At 36.4% G+C, this 19914-nt stretch overlaps 1 protein-coding gene across 7 annotated transcripts; it reads left to right on the top strand.

The window, feature by feature from the left end:
• Nucleotides 1-103: 103 nt before the first annotated feature.
• Nucleotides 104-19894, top strand: exoc1 (exocyst complex component 1). Of its 7 annotated transcripts, none has more exons than XM_051874763.1 (21): nucleotides 104-271; nucleotides 891-1022; nucleotides 1123-1253; nucleotides 2187-2346; nucleotides 2655-2672; nucleotides 3482-3669; nucleotides 3937-4164; nucleotides 5454-5586; nucleotides 5680-5789; nucleotides 6012-6080; nucleotides 8429-8578; nucleotides 9938-10046; nucleotides 11597-11641; nucleotides 12133-12296; nucleotides 12950-13051; nucleotides 16211-16284; nucleotides 16423-16651; nucleotides 16751-16934; nucleotides 18677-18876; nucleotides 19062-19256; nucleotides 19374-19894. In XM_051874763.1, exons 2-21 carry the CDS (start codon nucleotides 899-901, stop codon nucleotides 19524-19526), a joined length of 2766 nt encoding a protein of 921 aa, XP_051730723.1. In that variant the 5' UTR covers nucleotides 104-271; nucleotides 891-898; the 3' UTR covers nucleotides 19527-19894. The 7 variants fall into 7 exon arrangements, with proteins under 7 accessions (XP_051730723.1, XP_051730725.1, XP_051730727.1 ...); XM_051874764.1 differs by having other exon boundaries at nucleotides 125-262; XM_051874765.1 differs by lacking the exon at nucleotides 2655-2672.
• Nucleotides 19895-19914: the final 20 nt, after the last annotated feature.

Genomic DNA, 19914 nt, shown 5'->3' with positions numbered 1-19914 from the left:
GTCACATAAATAACAGCAATCTACGTTTGTTCCGTTATTATGATAACGCACAACATCAGTCATTTTAGCGTGAGGGACTTTTATTGTAGAAATACTACCGGAAGTAGGAAGTTAATGTTTTTTCGCTCATTACAGTGTTTGTGTTTACACTGCTTCCAGGGCTGGGTCCCTGACAGCTGATGTGATATTCAGGAAAAAAAGCTTTTATTTTAAACAAATCCAAGTCAAAGCGTTAAAAAACATTTTCGCCACTCCATTGGATGTAAGTAAGGTAAGATTCGACTAGTAGTCGCAGTTTTTTAGCTTCTCATAAAGGCCCCTGCGCTGTTAACTGTGTCAGCTGACCTTTTTATATATACAAATAAAACATCTGTTATTATGACAATAAAGAAATCTTCATATGAAAAACTTAGTTTTGTGATCTAAGATTTAAAAAAAACGACACGAACTCTGGGTCATGGTCACACCATGAACAATATTAATATACTGTGGTATTTACATGGAATCACCATGGTACTGTATTACATTTTTTTGTGAATAATGGACAAATGTTCAGCTTTAAGTTACCTATATGAATAAGATGGAATATGTTTGGATGTGATATTTTAATTTTAGAAAACATCCTTTTTACCTGCATGTCTGTAATGCTTCAGCTCAATTTGTGTTGTTTTATTGTATCTTGTGCATTTGAAGTATTGTTGCACACTTACAGCTGACAGATGAAGTATTTGCTATAATGTAATGACATTATAAATATATTGCATGCGAATAAATACACTTTTGAATGACCATCTGTATAGCATGTATAGCATCAACCAGCAGAAGGCACCTTTAGTTTAGTGAAAATATTGTTTGCTGAATCCCATGACCAATTGTGCTTTTAATTTTAGAAATAAACATGACTGCCATCAAGCATGCCCTTCAGAGGGATATTTTCACCCCCAATGACGAGCGTCTGCTGAGCATCGTCAATGTCTGCAAGGCAGGGAAAAAGAAGAAGAACTGCTTCCTGTGTGCCACAGGTAGGACGCAGATACAGTCCGCAGATCCATTTCAGATCACATCAGTAAACGTTCATTTATTGATTATTTTACCTCTATAAATTCTGTTTATTATCTTTAGTGACTACAGAGCGTCCAGTGCAGGTGAAGGTGGTGAAAGTGAAGAAGTCAGATAAAGGAGATTTCTATAAGAGACAGATGGCCTGGGAGCTACGGGACCTGACGGAAGTTGATGCCAAAGATGCCACTAAGGTCAGAGGTCATACATGAAATGCTATCAATATCAATTCAGACATGAATTAAAGAGCAATAATAAAATATCTATTAATTAAATATTAGACATACATGATATATCTGTACCATCCAGGGCTGCGTTTCCCAAAAGCATCATGAGCCATAGATTGTAAAACCATCGCGACCGATGGTCTCTACGATTAACTTAGCTCACGATGCTTTTGAGACATGTAGCCCAGATCGGTTAATGGATGATATTGGATACAGTGTTATTTTAGTATTATTTGTATACTCTTAAAGTGTTTATTAATATTTTGAATTAGCTATTTTTAATTTCCCCTTTTTTATTTTAAAACTAGTTTAAGTTTTATTAATTTTTGGTATGTACTTTTCTTATTTTTGTTAGTTTTTTAATATTTCTATTTAGCTTTAATTATATTTATTTCAGTTTTAGTAATATTAGTAGTTTAATGTATACTTGTTTTAATTCATTTTTTTTGTTTTAATTCTAACTTTTTTTTAAGTTTATAATTTTCCATGTAATATTTATATTTTATTTTATTTCAGATTTATTTAAATGAACGAAAAACAATTTTTGTTTTAGTTAACATTAACAACACTGATTGGATATTTAGTTTTTTTTTTTTTAAATAATTTAATTAAAATTTTATGTTACCTTTGTCATCACTTAACGCTCACTTAAAGTTAATTTAATAGCACTGTTAAATCTTTAGCAAATCTCAAAGTTAATATAAATTTTTCATTCTGTATATTGTACAATGTTGTGATGCCTAGATTTACTTGTAGCGATTAAAGTGATTTAGTTTTTAATGTTTTATATTTTAAGTATTTAGACAAATTTAGTTATGGTTATTGGCCATAACATATTAGCCAAAATAATTGGCCTGAATTTTCAATGGCCTGAATTTACTGAGAAAATCCCTTCTTCAGGAGAATCCAGAGTTTGACCTCCATTTTGAGAAGGTTTATCGGTGGGTGGCGAGCAGCACTGCAGAGAAGAATTCATTCATCTCATGTATCTGGAAACTTAACCAGCGCTACCTTCGGAAGAAAGTGGAGTTTGTAAACGTCAGTCCTCAGCTGCTGGAAGGTATGGCTCACTACTTCTCCTGGTGGTGTGGAAGAGTAATAGCATGCTGTTAAACTACCAGTGTGTTTCTAATATGTACAGTAATTACCTTAGCCCTTTGATAGAAAAAATCTTGAAGCTTATACATAGAACTATTACATTTGCAGTGGTAGGAGCTCAAACTAGTTTCTGTTTTCCTGCAGCTAGTGCTCTCTCCGTCTCTGTTTCTCTTTTTCTGAGCTCTTTGGGTTTCTGCAATGTGTCTTTTAAGTGTCCCTTAATGCTTTAACCTGATCTGTGCTGTTCTCTTTAAATCTCTCACTGGCCAGAGCTTCCTAAAGCTGAAGGTTTGTACGCTGTTTTTTCTTCCATCATTCATCCTCCTCCATTTCCCTTCTCCAGTTTCCACCTCCTGCTACTGTTTCCCCTTCATTAACAGTCATTCTTTCCTTCCATTAATTAATTTGTTAAACCACATATACAGTTGTCTGGGAACATTTGCACAATGCTCACCCTATAGATTTTTTTTGTGTGCATGTGTTTATTTTAATGTGTTACTTACATTATATTTATGGAGTAGTTTAGTTCATATACTCACATGCATACATACTGTTCAAAAGTTTGGGATCGGTACGATTTTTAAAATGTTTTTATAAATTTCTTATGCTTACCAAGGCTGCATTTATTTGATTTACTTGGGGGGAAAATATTATAAAAATATTTTGAAATATTATTGCAATTTAAAAGAACTGTTTTGTATTTGAATATATTTAAAATATATATATCCTAATATATAATATATATATATTTATATCCTTAAAATATATTTATCCTGTGATGGCAATAAGCATTACTCCAGTCTTCAGTGTCACATGATCCTTCAGAAATCAGTCTAATATGATGATTTGGTGCTCAAGAAACATTTTTTATTATAATAAAACAGTTGTGCTGCTTAATATTTTTGTGGAGTTCTTTTTCAGGATTCTTTGATGAATAAAAAGTTTAAAAGAACAGTTCACTTTTGATCAATTTAATGCATCCTTGCTGAAAAAAAGTAATAATTTCAAAAACAAAAACAACAACAACAGCAAAAACATACTGACCCCAAACTTTTAAACGTTAGTATATAATATAAATTTGAGGTTCTATTCCTCAGAGTCAGTCCCGAGCGGAGAGAGCCAGAGTGTTGCCGGGGGAGATGAGGATGCTCTGGATGATTACCAGGAGCTGAACGCCCGTGAGGAGCAGGACATTGAGGGCATGATGGAGGTCTGCGAGTATGCCATTTCCAACGCTGAGGCCTTTGCTGAGAAACTGTCCCGTGAGCTACAGGTCCTAGATGGGGTAAGTATGTTAGAGCATTTCCAACTGTAAAACACTGCTGTGTTAACACTAGAAGTAATTCATTGGGATTTCATTATAACCGTAATTTATATTGAGCTGGGTGCAATAATTATCTAAAAGTCGAGGTAAATGTGGCTTGAAGTTTGTCTGATTAGGGAATAAAGGATAATATCAAGTAGTTTGATTATTTTTTGACAAACATATCAAAAATGAAACTAGGTTAATTTTTGGTGTCGTGAATAATAATATCTCTTCTTTTCTGCTCAGGCTAACATCCAGTCCATCATGGCCTCTGAGAAGCAGGTGAACATCCTGATGCAGCTGCTGGATCAGGCTCTGGCAGAGGTGGACAACATCGAAGGCAAGTTGCTCAGTTATGAGGAGATGCTGCAGAGCGTAAAGGAGCAGATGGACCAGATCTCCCAGAGCAACCGTCTCATTCAGATCAGCAACACCAACAACGGCAAACTACTGGATGAGATCCAGTTCCTTGTGGTATGTTTGGGCACAATATAGATAGAGCCCAGTAGGGCTGTCAAATTAAAATTTGAATCTTGAATATTCGTCGAATTTAAAATAAAAATCCACATCTGAATGCAAAAACAGTGCATTCGAATTTTAGGTGTGCGGCAGGTGGCATACTTGTCAGTGGCGCACGAGATGCAACGATGATGTAAGAGTTGTTGTTGCGTTTTAATGTTTTTGTTAGCCTATCCAGTTTAACTCACTAGATGCTGCATTGTTCATTCAAAACATTGCAGAAATATAGAAGCTCAATGCGGAGAATATCTACGTTACCTCAAAACCACAACCAAGCCATTCACACATATATATGTGTGTTATAAATAGTTATATTTGATTTATAAACATTAGTTTAAACATTATGCACTTTTTTTTTTTACAGATAAAATTTTTACAGTCATTTTATTTTATTGCTTTGAATAAACAATTTACAGTAATGCAGTGCATTAATATTTTGCTCATTACGCTCTCTTGTGGTCTCAAGAGACGAGCCAAAAGCTTTTTTCTCCTAACTAAAATTATGACTTTTAAATTTGAAAATAATTTGAATATTAGTAATATTTAAGTATTAAATTCAAATTTAGTTTTTCAGCCATTTTGACAGCCCTAGAGCCTAGAAAAGCTTCCTTTGTTGAATGGAACAAACTAGTCGACTAGTGAACTAGATAAACTAGTCGATCTCACTAATCAACTAGCTGGTTATTGGATGACAAGTCAGCCATTGTGACCCATCAGTAACAGCTCCCTTAAAAACATAAATATTGGGATAGCAGTTAACAGACTTTTTACCCCTAATATAATCAAGTTAATATTTCAGTAGTTTAGTGACACATTTGAATGTTCACGGTTATCTGGTGTCGGTTAATGGTCACATGACATGCAGGTCAACATGTAAAAAATTCAATCTTTTCTAGTCAGTTTTTTTTTTTTTTTTTTTTTTTTACAATTTATTTATTTTAATTTTACATTTTTTATTTTTTATTTAAAAACACTGTATTAAATAATAAATATAAATCATTTTCTTTTGCTTTATAGTGGCGTATGATTTATACATATTTTCTCTAAACTTCTGTATGTTTGTTTATTAACTTTTTTATTTATTTAAAATACCAAGGTGAGCAAAGTTCTAGATGGAGTGTGCTTCAGTACTGCTTAAGTTTTGATATTAAAACAAACTCCAATAAGAGATTATTGGTATGATTAGAATTTATGTCTATTATTATTGCTCTAACTTTTTTTTTTTGTCTTTTTCATCATGGTAGAACTACATGGATCTGTCAAAAGGGCACATCAAGGCTTTGCAAGAAGGAGATTTGTCTTCTCCTAAGGGTATCGAGGCCTGCATCAACGCTTCTGAGGCTCTGTCCCAGTGCATGAATGTAGCGCTCAAACCAGGTACTCCTCTCACACGTCATCACCCATTGTGTGAAAACAGCACTTTCAGGTGTGCACGAGCAGTATTGGTCATGTTGATTGTATGATTTTCAGGTCATGATAAGCTGATGGCAGTCAAGCAGCAGCAGCATCTGTTTTCTGACCTCAGAGATACTTTTGCCCGCCGTCTCACCAACCACCTCAACAACGTGTTTGTGCACCAGGTAACATTATTACACACGTCACAGGTAAAGAACACACACATCTTACATTGTTGACAATGTGTGTCATTGCTAAGGAGTTTTAGGCTTCCTTTCCTTTTCCTATGAGTCTTTTTTCTGCCTCTGTCTGTATGTGATTGATTCTTTCTCCTGTGTTCCTGTTTGGCCACCAGTCGTTTCTCTCTATATCACTTTACTTCACTGTGCTTTCTGTTCCTCTGTCAGTTCAACCACTTCAGTCACTTCAAAATGACCATCCCTCAGTTCTATAGGTCGTCCTGTCTGTCACTCCCTGTGAGTACGCCCACTCCAGCATCCTGTTTGACCCGTCCACTCTAACAGTCATGCAACTCCACTTTCTTAGACCTAACTGTCTCATCATTGCTTCTCTCTCCATAGAAACATTTTGTTTAAGCATGTTCATGATGGTGTAATCCAGACGTTCTCATCTTAGGCTTCTAAGATGATCTCCTCATAAACCTCCCAGCCAACATCACACTTGTGTTAGTAGTTGTTGATTTTGTCCCCTGAAGATGTGAAGGGGCCTTCATTGCCTTGTTTTGCTCACTCTCTGATGGAATTATTGGATGCTCGTGAGAAGATATGGCCTGGTCAGCATGCAGTTCCTGTAGTGTTTGCCTTTATGATGTGGATGTTTTATAGATGCATTGAGAAGGAACTGCTTGTCTGTGAGAATAGCACAACTGTCGGTTTTGTGGCAGTGTTCATGGATTTGTGACGCTTGGTGGTTGTTGCCCAACTAATTACTGTTTGAGCTCAGTGTCACTGTAATATAACGGCAACCTTTTGTGTGGGAGTAGGGCTGGGTGTTTATACAGATTTCGATATTCGTTTTGACTCTGATTCACAAACTTCCAATTTGATTCCATCATTTTCTCTAGGAAAGATATTCTCTCTCTGCTAATGCTGTACACAGGGCATTGTTTTAGACTGATTCAGTGATTTTTGAGCTATTTATTAAAAAGAACAGATGCTTTTTTTTTTTTTTTAAGAATAGGGCTACTCTGGTTGTACTGCATGTTTTTAATTAACTGAAAAGAATCAGTTCATAGTCATTTGTCCATGAATCAGACTGCAGTGGTCATGCTGTATATTTTTGATTCACTAAAAAGGAACTGGTTCATGAATCAGGACTTTTTTCTTTTTTCATGAATCAAATTTGGTTTTGCTTGCAGCCCATGAGGACAACTCAATATAAAGATTGAGACATTATTTTGTCATTATTTTGCTGTACACAAGTCACATTCAATACAGACTGTGAATGCATGTTCACAACTCGTGAAAAAAAGTAAAAGCCACTGAAAATAGTCTTAGAGCAAACAATGAATGTTGGGACTTGATATTGAAATTGTTAAAATAACTATGTATGTTTTAATGTATAAGCATTATATGTTTTGCTATGACATAACATTTACCATCACCAACAGTAATCACAGGTTAAAAAAACCCTAATAAGGGTTTTAGGGACCTAAGTCCATTATCATTTGTGACCACTGACACAGTACCCTTATCACCAGTTACAGTAACCATTAATGCCATCATAATATAATAATGCTGCAATGTCTTATCATCATGTCAATGGAAGCATCTCAGCAGATTTTTAAAAAAATTTTCACACAGCTAATGAAAATAGTTATAGAGCAAACAAACATGGGACTTTGATATTGAATTGATATTGAAATTGTTCAAAAAAAGATCACGATTAATCAGAAAATCTGTATTTTTACCCAGCCCTGTGTGGGAGTGAGAGTTTGTGTTTCTTTAAGGATTAGTTCACTTCAGAATTAATATTTCCTGATAATTTACTCACCCCCATGTCATCCAAGATGTTCATGTCTTTCTTCAGTCGAAAAGAAATTAAGGTTTTTGAGGAAAACATTCCAGGATTTTTCTCCATATAGTGGACTTCACTGGTGTACAACGGGTTGAAGGTCCAAATTGCAGTTTAAATGCAGCTTCAAAGGGCTCTACATGATCCCAGCTGAGGAATAAGGGTCTTATCTAGTGAAACGATCAGTCATTTTCTAAAAAAAAAAAAAAAAAAAAAAAAAAATGTATATACTTTTTAACCACAAATGCTCGTCTTGCACTGCGATGCACCAAGCAATACGTAAACACGATGGAAATGTCACGTGTGACGTAGGCGGAAGTACCGCGGTAGGGCGAAAAACTCATTTTCTCCTCCAACTCAAAATCGCATGACCTTTCCAACATGATTATGTAATGCCTGGCGCATCGCAGAGGTAGTGCAAGACGAGCATTTGTGGTTAAAAAGTATATAAATTATTATTTTTAGAAAATCGTTTAGCTAAATAAGACCTTTATTTACTCGGCTGGGATTGTGTAGAGCTCTTTGAAGCTGCATTGAAACTGCAATTTGGACCTGTACCCCATTGAAGTCTACTATATTGAGAAAAATCCTGGAATGTTGTAATCAAAAAACTTAATTTCTTTTTGACTGATGAAAGAAAGACATAAACATCTTGAATGACATGGGGGTGAGTAAATTATCAGGAAATTTTAATTCTGAAGTGAACTAATCCTTTAACTTTCTTGGAAAGTGAACTTTTCTCAAACTGAGTTTCCACTCACTGAGTCTGTCTGTGTGTTTGTGTGTGTAGGGACACGATCAGAGCTCCACACTGTCCCAGCACACAGCTGAGCTGACACTACCCAAACACAGCCCTCTGCACAGAGACCTGCTCAGATACGCCAAACTGATGGAGTGGTTGAAGAACACTCAGAGAGAGAAATATGAGGGCCTCTCCAGGGTAAGTGTTTATCACTTCCATCACTGTGGTGATTGTCATGACTGATGTCAGGCAACAATGAGGTTTGGAAGCTTTCGGTCACGTTTATACAAATTGTTCCATCTTGATAGTCATTAAAGTGTATGGAAACCCTAATCGGTGAAGCATGTGACAAAAGACAAGGATAAAAACATTATTAAATCCTATAACATTCTTACTTTTTGTATTAGCATCACAATAATATTGTCATTAAAGTCATAGTGTAATGTGTCGTATTTCAGAGTGAAACAGGATATTTATTATTCAGTGAGAAAAATGTAGGGTGAAACTTTATTTTATTTAATGTGAATTCATTTAGATGGTGAAAAAGTATGTGTTACATATATCAAAATGAAGCCAGAATGAATGTGAATATGATCAAACAATGTCTCAATAGCTATATGGCTAGAAGTTAACATTTTCCAATAGCGTGCATGGCCTAAGTGACATCAGCAGAGCATGGAGTATGGTTGTTTTTAGAGGTTGAAAATGACAAAAACAATATATATATTTTTTTCTCAAATAACATGCACTGACGAATCATTCACTTATGAATATGAATTGTTCATTGGTGTACATAACCAAAAACGTGCCTTAAGAAAGTAAGTAGGTCCATTTGAATTAATCCCTTAATTAAGATCATAATTGGGACTTTCTTTTAATAAGACACTCAGTGCCATTATTGCTGTATGTTTTCATGTATAAGCATTATATGTTACATCACCAACAGTAATCATAGGTTAAAAAAAAAATGCTGATAACGTCCATTATCATTTATGACTACTGACAGAGTACCCTTATCATCAGTCACTGTGACCATAAAATGCCAATTAATAATGCTGCAATGTCTTATCCTGATGTCCTCTGAGAGCTGATGGGTTTCGTTTTAAAATGGTAGCGTCTCAGTGGCGGAAAAAAGCAGTTATATTTAATTTCAGCTCTGCTCAGACTTAATAGTACTGTTAATGTTGTTCTACAGACATTAAACCCAATAAACTCAAGGGCAAGGCCATATTTAAGGGTTTAGACGGAGTGATTATTCCTTTTCTGATCATCACTCAGTTCCAAATTGATTCCCATATGTTTTAAATGCATTTGTCTGTACCCTCTATTATTAAACTATCTTTAAAATCCAAATGCAATCACAGACGTGGCCTGGATGTGCACTCTGAAAGATTGGATTTGTGTCCAGTTCGTCACATTTCCTAATCTTGTTCCCTCTGTCTCTCTCCTCATTATTTCCTGTGTTTTTTATACCTTCCTCTAAATAAGAACAGTGCTGACAAATTTAAAAAAATTGAATGTGGTCAAATTCCTGATCAACCCTTATGTTTTTTACAGACTTATGTGGATTACATGACTCGACTGTATGAGCGGGAAATTAAGGACTTCTTTGAAGTTGCAAAGATCAAAATGGCGGGCACTAGTAAGGATGGGAAAGGAAAATTTGGTAAGACCACAATAAAAACAAGTTATTATATTTATCAAGTTTGTTTATCAGGAAACTCTTTGAAAGGGATTTTTGTCCATGCTATATCTTCAGTCAATGTGTGTCTTGTGTTTGCTATGTTGTGTGTTTGTCATAGTGTGTGTGTGCTGTTTGTAATCTACATGTATTTTTTCTTGCATGTTACACCACATGACAAACACACAGTTTAGAGTTGAATTTAAATTATCCAACTTAATTTTCTAGTGAAATCATTGAGATGTCAGTCATCGCTTGTCTCTGATATGATGGTGTGTAACGTCACGTTCTCATAGTAATGTCTTGACATGTGCTGCATGGCCCACAGTGTGTGTACTGTTACATTTGTCAGTATACCGTTAAATGTGTACTAGAGGCATGACGCTCACATTGTTTTGTGGGGTAAAATCTGAATACATGAGATCATAGGATGTTTAAAACTGCATTTAACAGAATACTTGAAAATAGAATAAAGAGGGAATTATTTAGTATTTACACTACTGTACAAAAGTTTGGGGTTGGTAAGATTTATTTAAATTTTTTTGAAAGAAGTCTCTTATGCTCACCAAGACTGCATTTATTTGATGAAAAACAAAACAGTAAAACCGTAATATTGTGAAATATTATTACAATTTAAAATAACTCTTTTTCCATGTTAATGTGTTTTAAAACAATGTATTCCTGTGATGGTAAAGATGAATGTTCAGCAGTTACTCCAGTCTTTAATAAGAAACATTTCTTATTATCAATATTGACAACAGAAACCGATACTTTTTTTTCTTTGATAAATAGAAATTTTAAAAGAACAGCATTTATTTGAAAAAAAATCTTGTGTAACCTTGTTAAATGTCTTTACTGTCACTTTTTTAAAAATAAATATTGACCCCAAACTTTTGAACCTATCACTTAAGTGTTTTTAGACAAATTTTACTATTTTATTCCATATTTAGATATATTAAAGATGTATAGAAAGGGTGTAATTATTTTATATAACTTTTTTTTAAAACTAGGAAAATTTTTTGTTTTTTTCACATAATAAGTGTCCATTAAGACCTTGTGTAAAGTTAAAAATACTTTTTAAAATTAAGATATTAGGCCTTTTTGGCATGTTTGCATATAATTATAACTGGATTTTCATATATGTAAAATTAGTTTGAGGAAAAGAGTCCCTTTTTGTGTCTTTCATGAGTGATCACTGCTGTCATTTTCGAGTACTCAGTTACTCATGCCTATCCCTTTTGGAAACATTTTTCCTTGCTTATGCTGGGAAACTTCCAGGTGTTAGTAAGATGTTCCTCTTGTTTTTTTTTACCAGCTTTCATTACCAGTCTCCGCTTTTTTTTCCTCCACGTGATGAAAGAAAAGGAGCTTTTTGTTTCCAAATGGCCACTGAGCCCACATCCTAAATTCAGCCACTGCAGTGCATGTCATATTTGAAAACTTTGACCTTTAACCCCTAACTCTGTCACCATGCTGCATGTTGTAAGCCTAACGTGTCTCTGTCTCTGATGCCTGCCTTTCTAACCGGCCTCCAGCCACGCTTCCGCGGAAAGAGAGTGCTCTCAAACAGGAGACAGAGAGTAAGTATCAGTGCCACATGCCATGCCTATCCCATAATGCCTTGCTTCCTCTTAGTAAAAGGGCATATCTGCCACACAAACACAGTAAACCATTATCTTCAGTTTCAGTGTTTCATGAGTATGCAACACTTGTTTACAATCTTTTCTAAGCTTGAGTTACATGCACCATTTTATGGATTTCCATCTTACCTTATTCACTTTTTTCTCAATCAAAACTAACCTCAAATGTGTTCAATGATATATCAGATTTTAAAATGTTTAATGTTAATGCATCAGGGGTTAAAGGGGAGTTTGAATCCTCTGTGATCTATGAGATTATTGGTAGTTGGATTGCATGCATGTTATGAACCTTTTCAGATCAGCGTGCTTGACAAGGTAAGTTTAATAACCAAAATAGAAAAGTGAATTTTATATAATTGAAGTGCATCTGGCTGGTACTTTTAATATCCAGTTCATGCTCTGATGGTTTCTCCTCTAATGGTCTCTCTCAGGCCTGCATGGGAGTTCTGGGAAGCTTACAGGCTCCACCTCAAGTCTGAATAAGCTCGCTGTGAGCAGCTCCAACAGCAGGCGTTCCCAGTCATCTTCTCTGCTTGATATGGGCAACATGTCCGCCTCTGACCTGGACGTAGCAGACAGAACCAGGTTTGATAAGGTGCGCCGTCGCCAAGACTTGTGGATTGTTACGGCCCAATTTAAAGATGTTGATTGGCTCTGAATTGTCACTTCAAATGTGGATAAATACTGATGTTTGTTGTGCAAAATATGTTTTAAAATCTACACTACCTTTCAAAAGTTTGGGGTCAGTAAGATTATTATTATTTTTTAAAATACATTAATAGGCCTACTTTTACTCAGCAAGGACATATTAAAATGATCAAAAGTGATAGTAAAGACCTTTATAATGTTATTAAAGTTTTCTATTTAAAAAAGTATCACGCTTTCTACAAAAATATAATGCAGTACAACAGTTTTCAACATGATATTAATAAGAAATGTTTCTTGAGCACCAAATCAGTATATTAGAATGATTTCTGAAGGATCATGTGACACATGTGACACATGAACGCTGAATATTCAGCTTTGCCATCACAGGAATAAATATAATTTATAATACATTAAAATAGAAAAGTTATTTTTTGTAATATTTCACAATATTAATGTTTTACTGTAGTATTGTGTGATATATAACAGTTCAAAGTAAAAATAAAACATTAAAAAAGAAAATCGTACCAAACCCAGACCTTTGAATGGTAGTGTACATATGTCCATTAAGGGTTTGTGGTCCTTCTGTGTGTTGTTTTCCAGATCTTTGAGCAGGTTCTGAGTGAGCTGGAGCCACTGTGTTTGGCTGAACAGGACTTTATCAGCAAGTTCTTCAAGCTGCAGCAAAATCCTACACTAGCTCAGGTTAGTATCAGACACTATACAGGTTCAGATATGTATGTGTATGGATTTGTTGTGTGTGATGGTGTTTTTAAAGGTGCAGTATGTAATATTGACATCTAGCAGTTAAAATGGGTACTGCAGTCCTGTCCCCTCCTCCTCTCAACCACAGACTGTAAAAAAAAAAAAAAAAAAGATGGACAGCGTGTCTCCACTTCTGTCTGCTGTGGAAAAATTAAGCCAAAATATCCCAGTAACGGTCGTTGTCGATTACGTCATTCAGAGCCCGAGTCTGCGCAGTAGTGATCCTGAGGTAGAGACGCAGCATCGAAGTCCCAACCACACTCACGCTCCTGCAGACTCATTCGAAAGCGCAGCTGTCAATCATGATGTTACACCCATTTTTATAGCATCAAAAATTAACTAAAACCAAATTTACTGGGAAAGTGAACACTTGAACATATGTTTGTGTGATGAGGACTACCTAAAATGACAGAAACCATATTTGGAAAAAAATAGTGTGAAGTGTAATAGAGTACCTCAGGGATGACATGTTTTTGTAGGCAAAACCCGGAAGCGAGTTAGCATTTTAGGACTTCCGGTTCCATCGCCCCGAAGTCAATAGGTTTTTTGAATGGGTTTTTGCTAAATCGCCTGAAATAAGGTCTGTGGTTAACAAAGCCTCTAAATATTTTCACGTTTTGATCTATGACATAAAACACACCAGTTATAACCCACTTGTGATTTTTTTAAACCTTTTTTGTGTCTTTAAAACGGCAGTTGCTAACAAATTGCTATAAGGGACTACTTCCTTTGGCGGGGACTTTAGACGTCATCATGACAAACAGGACATTTGAACAGCATTTCTCATGAAAAAGTGGATAGGTATTCATTCACAGCGCAGATCATAATCAGCCAGCATGTTTTTAAATAAAGTTATTTTCTAAATAAAGTTTGAGGAAGCTTGGTGGTGGTGACGTTGATCCGCGACCATAGTGTGCTGTAGTCCGTTTATAGCCTACTTTTATATCTGACGACTTTATTTAGGCTTCAAAATGTATAAATGTTGTGTTAACTTGTAAAGATTATCTTGATAGACAAATCGTGTAAGTGTCATAACCCTTTGTTAAACACAGAGCTTATTTTTTGCGAATTTCCAAAAGTCTATGGGAAAAATGCATAGGCTTTTGATCGAGGGAACCCATGCGCCGCTAACTTCCGGGTTGGTCTACAAAAACACGCCATCCCTGAGGTACTCTATTGGATTTTTTAGTTTGTTTCGCATCCCATTAGATTACATGGAGAGGGTGGGGTTTAAGACCTATACTGCAGCCAGCCACCAGGGGGCTTCATTTTCAAGACTTGTATGTCACGTGGGTTGCCAGATACGCAACAGGAATGAGTGCAATTGACAATGGAAAGCGTCGCAACAAGCCTTAAAGGAACACTCCACTTTTTTTGAAAATAGGCTCATTTTCCAACTACCCTAGAGTTAAACAGTTGTTTTACCGTTTTCGAATCCATTCAGCCGATCTCTGGGTCTGGCGGTACTACTTTTAGCATAGCTTAGCATAGTTCATTGAATCTGATTAGACCGTTAGCATCTCGTTAAAAAATGACCAAAGAGTTTCAATATTTTTCCTATTTAAAACTTGACTCTTCTGTAGTTACATCGTGTACTAAGACCGACGGAAAATGAAAAGTTGTGATTTTCTAGGCCGATATGGCTAGGAACTATACTCTCATTCCGGCGTAATAATCAAGGAACTTTGCTGCCGTACCATGGCTGCAGCAGGCGTGCAATGATATTACGCAGCGCCTGTGACCCCCTGCTTGCACAGGGAGCGTGCCTTGCAACCATGGAGACATTTGTGAGAGACGCTATCATTGAATATCATTGCGCCTGCTGCACCCATGGTACGGCAGCAAAGTTCCTTGATCATTACGCCGGAATGACAGTATAGTTCCTAGTCATATCGGCCTAGAAAATCGCAACTTTTAATTTTCCGTCGGTCTTAGTACACGATGTAACTACAGAAGAGTCAAGTATTAAATAGGAAAAATATTGAAACTCTTTGGTCATTTTTTAACGAGATGCTAACGGTCTAATCAGATTCAATGAACTATGCTAAAAGTGGTACCGCCAGACCCGGAGATCGGCTGAATGGATTCGAAAACGGTAAAACTGTTTAACTCTAGGGGAGTTGGAAAATGAGCCTATTTTCAAAAAAAGTGGAGTGTTCCTTTCAGGTGGGTGCACACTGCGATTTTGGCCACGATTTGGTCATCAGAGACAAATTTTGAGAATCCTAAAAGATTCCTATAATCCTAGGCAAAAATCTGTAGTCTTTGATCACTAGTTTGACATGTTCACTGACAGCCGATTAATGACCGTTGCGATCAAATTTTGCCTCGAATTTCGATGAAAATTCTGGCAGTGTCAAAAGATTTGGCGCACAGTCCTGCAGTGTGAATTTTCCTACGACAAATGTCAAATTGTCTTCGTTTTTCAAGATAAGCCGTGATCAAAATTAACGCTAGAGATTTCTTTGTTAGCCACCATTTCTGTCCCGCGTGTAATGCAGCTCACTGTCACTGAATGTGTGTGGGATGATGATGTAAAACTCCGGACAAGTTTTCATACGCGCGCCCGTTTTTAACGCGTCTTGACTGTCGTTCAGTCTGACATACAGGACAGCTGAGATCCCACAGTGTGACATGAGTATCATGTTCGTACAGTCTGACAAGCAACAATCATAAAGGACTATTATAAATCGCACAGTGTGCACCCAGCTTTACACTCTTAAACGCATCTCGAATATTTATCTGCATTTAAATATGCATGTTGTCATAGAGCTTTTTAGATGGATGCTGAGACTTTTTAGGTCGGGTAGAATCTGTGATCTCTGACCCAGTTTGTTTGCTGGATTCCATGGCTGCAATAAGCTGTTTTCCGCTGGCAACCCGGGGTGTCTAAATACTATTGGGTAAATTGGCAGTGGGCGGGATCACACAGACCAAAACAAAAACAGACATTCTGACATGGAACACACATTTCTAAGTAAAATAACTGGCTGTAGCATTGTTTCCTAAAGTGCTGCTAACATATTGTTATTTTTATGCATTATTATAGTCAAAAAAATACATACAGCACTTTTAATGATGTTCTAAATGCCTCATTAGGAAGAGAAATTGGATGACACCGATGGAACAGTACACTCCAGACCCGCCAGTGAACACAGACATTCAATATCTGAGTGAGTGACTATTCTCTTGAGCTCTTAGTTCATTAATTTCTTTCCGTCAGTCATCCATTTAACAGTCAAATCTGTTTTTAAGCAGATTAAATAAGCCTTCAAATGCGAAAAATGATCATACATCCATTTTTCTTGCAGTAAGGACATGGTTCGGATGATGATGAATAAGATCTTTCAGAGCATCGAGACAGAGCTGAACAGTCTGATAGCTTTAGGTGATAAGATAGACAGCTTCAACTCTCTCTACATGCTGGTGAAGATGAGTTACCACGTCTGGACGGCCGAAAATGTCGATCCCGCCTCATATCTCAGCACAACACTGGGCAATGTGCTGGTCACTGTCAAGAGAAACTTTGATAAATGCATTGTAAGTTGAGCTCATGGTGAGCATCATTTAATCAATGTATTGACGTTGAGACCAACAAACTAGCATCTGAATATTCTGATGTTTCTTTTGCTCTTTCAGTCCGGCCAGATTCGTCAGATGGAGGAGGTGAAGATTTCAAAGAAGAGTAAAGTGGGCATCCTGCCATTTGTCACCGGCTTTGAAGAGTTTGCTAAGCTAGCTGAGGCTATTTTCCGAAACGCAGAGCGACGGGGTGATCTGGATAAGGCCTACATCAAACTCATCAGAGCCGTGTTCCATAACGGTGAGGGTCATAACCAACCGGACCTCTCATACATTTGTTAAATCATGACTAGTGAATGCATGAGAAGCACTAAATTACTTTAAATGCTACTTTTCTGACATATTTTTTTAAATATAAAGAAAACATGATAACATGGGAAGTGAGGCATAGAGAACCAGCGTTATTTTAGTGTTTTTAATATACTGTTATAATTTTTTTTTTTTTGTATTTTGAATTGGCTTATATTTTTTATATTTCAGTTTTAAGTTTTCGTAATTTTATGTGCTTTTCTTTTTTTTTTTTTTTTTTGTATATAGTTATATTTTTATATAGCTTTAAATTATTTTTATTTCAGTTTTAGTAATTTTAGTTCTTTAGCCTAAATTTTTTTCAGATAGTCACGAAGGCAAGACTTCTAATTTTCATTTAAGTTTTTTTAAGTTGAATTTTTTCATCTAATATTTATTATTTCAGCTTTATTTCAGTTACTGAAAATTATTTTTAATAGTTTAATACTTTAATTAACAATAACAACACTTTTGAGAACCCTCTCAGACTCCAGTGTGCCGGTCCATTAATAGAGAATGTGAACTCTTATTATTCTTCATGTACATCAGGAGCATAAACACATTTACATTATGTGCGGCAAACCACTATACATTGTTAGTCGGTGTGACCTTTTATCTTACACCTTTAACACTAGGATTATTCAGGTAGGGTAAGGTTTGTCAAATATAGCCTAAACCATAAAGTACTCACCCACCAGCATGTTGAAGTCCTTCAGGAATGACGTAGAAGACTCCCTTGCCTTCTTTTTTGAGGCCCAGTTTGTAGTTATAAGTAGTCTCACGGAAGGCAATCGTAACAATAAAAATACTCATTTTATTGGTTACACTACAAAGCAGTTAATACAAAGCAGTTAATGCAAAATAAAATAAAAACTTAAAAATAAGCTTACGCTAAAAAAGCTCTATAATCTAGCATTATCTAGTCTCAGCCTCAGACGTCACAGACTGTTGCCTGAACGTCTGATGCATATGCCATACTTAACTGGAAACACTTCAGGATTTTCAAAGTCGTCATCTGGTTGGTTGTCCGGGAGATGTGTGTCATGTTCTTTAATGGTCCTCCTGGAAACGAATGCCGTGATGCCAAACCCCCTCGTGGAAGAAGAACGCCGTCATGTTTACAACTGAGAATGAGCGCTTACCAGGATCAACTAAATTCTGGATTTTCAAAAGTTTGTGAAGTTTGCGACTCCATTGTTGCAGTAAACTTGCACGACGATCTTGAATGAATCATTTATTAGATGCACACTGGTCTGTTATTGTAGGGACATCAACTTTACATTTTCACGCCACTAAACATGACGTGGAACAAAACAAACTGTGATTGGTTGCGTTACATGTCAGGCAAACGTCCTCTTGGGCAGTCCTTAGCCAGTGAAAGCTGCGATAGAGTCCAGACCTTCTGTCGTCAGTCTGAAGGTCTGGCTACGCGAGACTAAGCTTTATCCAGCAATATGGAGATGCTGTTAATCGTCCCTCGTTAGGTTATCAGGTATCCTTGTTCGCTTAATGCAGGCAGGATCTGAGGAAGCCTTTTACTCAGACTTTTATACTATTTGGGAAATTCCAACTTCATTTCAAATTATTCACCAATTGTCAGTTTAGATTTTTAATATTTGCGGTTCTGCTATATCATTTGTTTTCCATAGCATCACGTTTGTTTTTCACACTCTTTGTCTGTTTGTGTATTCATAGTGGAGAAGGTGGCCAACGAAAGCCAGAAGACTCCACGCGATGTGGTGATGATGGAGAACTTCCACCATATCTTCTCAACACTGTCTAGCCTCAAGATCTCTTGTCTGGAGGCAGAGAGAAAGGAAGCCAAGCAGAAGTACACTGAACACCTGCAGTCTTACGTCATCAACTCACTGGGCCAACCGCTGGAGAAACTCAATGTGAGACAAATCTTTATGAAAACCTGGATTGAGCAGTATTCCAGTACATGAAGAATTTAGTAATGAAACTAAAATATGTTTGGGTTATTAATGTAATTTGATTTTTCAGTCTTTGTTTATGTTGTCTTCATCTTTGAGTGTAATAAGTGTCCTGGACCATGGTTAATTGTCTTCCCATCTTGCAGCACTTCTTTGAGGGTGTAGAGGCACGTGTAGCTCAGGGTGTGCGTGAAGAAGAAGTGAGCTACCAGCTGGCCTTCAATAAACAAGAACTGCGTAAGGTTATTAAAGAATACCCTGGCAAAGAGGTGAAAAAGGGCCTGGACAACCTCTACAGGAAGGTGGATAAACACTTGTGTGAGGAGGAGAATCTGTTACAGGTGAAAAACAACAAGAGTCAAATAATAAAATGCCTAAATTGAGTATGGTATCATTTTATAATCTTTTGAGATTCTTGAGAATATCAGTTTGAATGTGAACTTTGTTCTGTTCACTAGGTCGTGTGGCACTCCATGCAGGATGAATTCATTCGGCAATACAAGCACTTTGAGGGCTTGATAAACCGCTGCTACCCGGGGTCTGGGATCACCATGGAGTTCACCATTCAAGACATGCTGGAGTACTTCTCCAGTATCGCTCAGTCCCACTAAAACAGGAAGCTAGTGAGAGAGAGGGAGAGAATGAGTGCTTACATTGTACATATATTACAGTGCAACATTGCTAGTAATGTTGTCTCATTTAAAGGGAACTAACACTGGAACCCTGTTTGTAACTTGAGATTCTGTTGTTACTGATTCCATGAGTTTTGTTGAAAACCAACATTTCTTTATATTACATTAGTTTAGTGAATCGCAAATGACTGAACTTTTTTATCATTATCCTCAACACTAAAAATGTGTGTGGCTGATGTTTCATGCACTTGAACGCTGATGAGTGTCAAAACATTATGTAAAGAAAATCACTAAATAAACGGCCTGGAGTCATATGTAAGGAAATAAAGCATACTTTTGAAAGTTAATTTTCTTTATTTCACGTTAT

This window comes from Ctenopharyngodon idella, chromosome 20, assembly GCF_019924925.1.
Source record: "Ctenopharyngodon idella isolate HZGC_01 chromosome 20, HZGC01, whole genome shotgun sequence".
Lineage (NCBI taxonomy): Eukaryota > Metazoa > Chordata > Actinopteri > Cypriniformes > Xenocyprididae > Ctenopharyngodon > Ctenopharyngodon idella.
This window is presented reverse-complemented; position numbering and strand designations above follow the sequence as displayed.

Coding starts and splice junctions, on each gene's coding strand:
- exoc1 (XM_051874763.1), top strand. CDS start 899: ATGACTGCCATCAAGCATGCCCTTCAGAGGGATATTTTCACCCCCAAT. Junction 4,165..5,453: donor ATGAGATCCAGTTCCTTGTG/GTATGTTTGGGC, acceptor TCATCATGGTAG/AACTACATGGATCTGTCAAA. Junction 16,652..16,750: donor GAAACTTTGATAAATGCATT/GTAAGTTGAGCT, acceptor TTGCTCTTTCAG/TCCGGCCAGATTCGTCAGAT.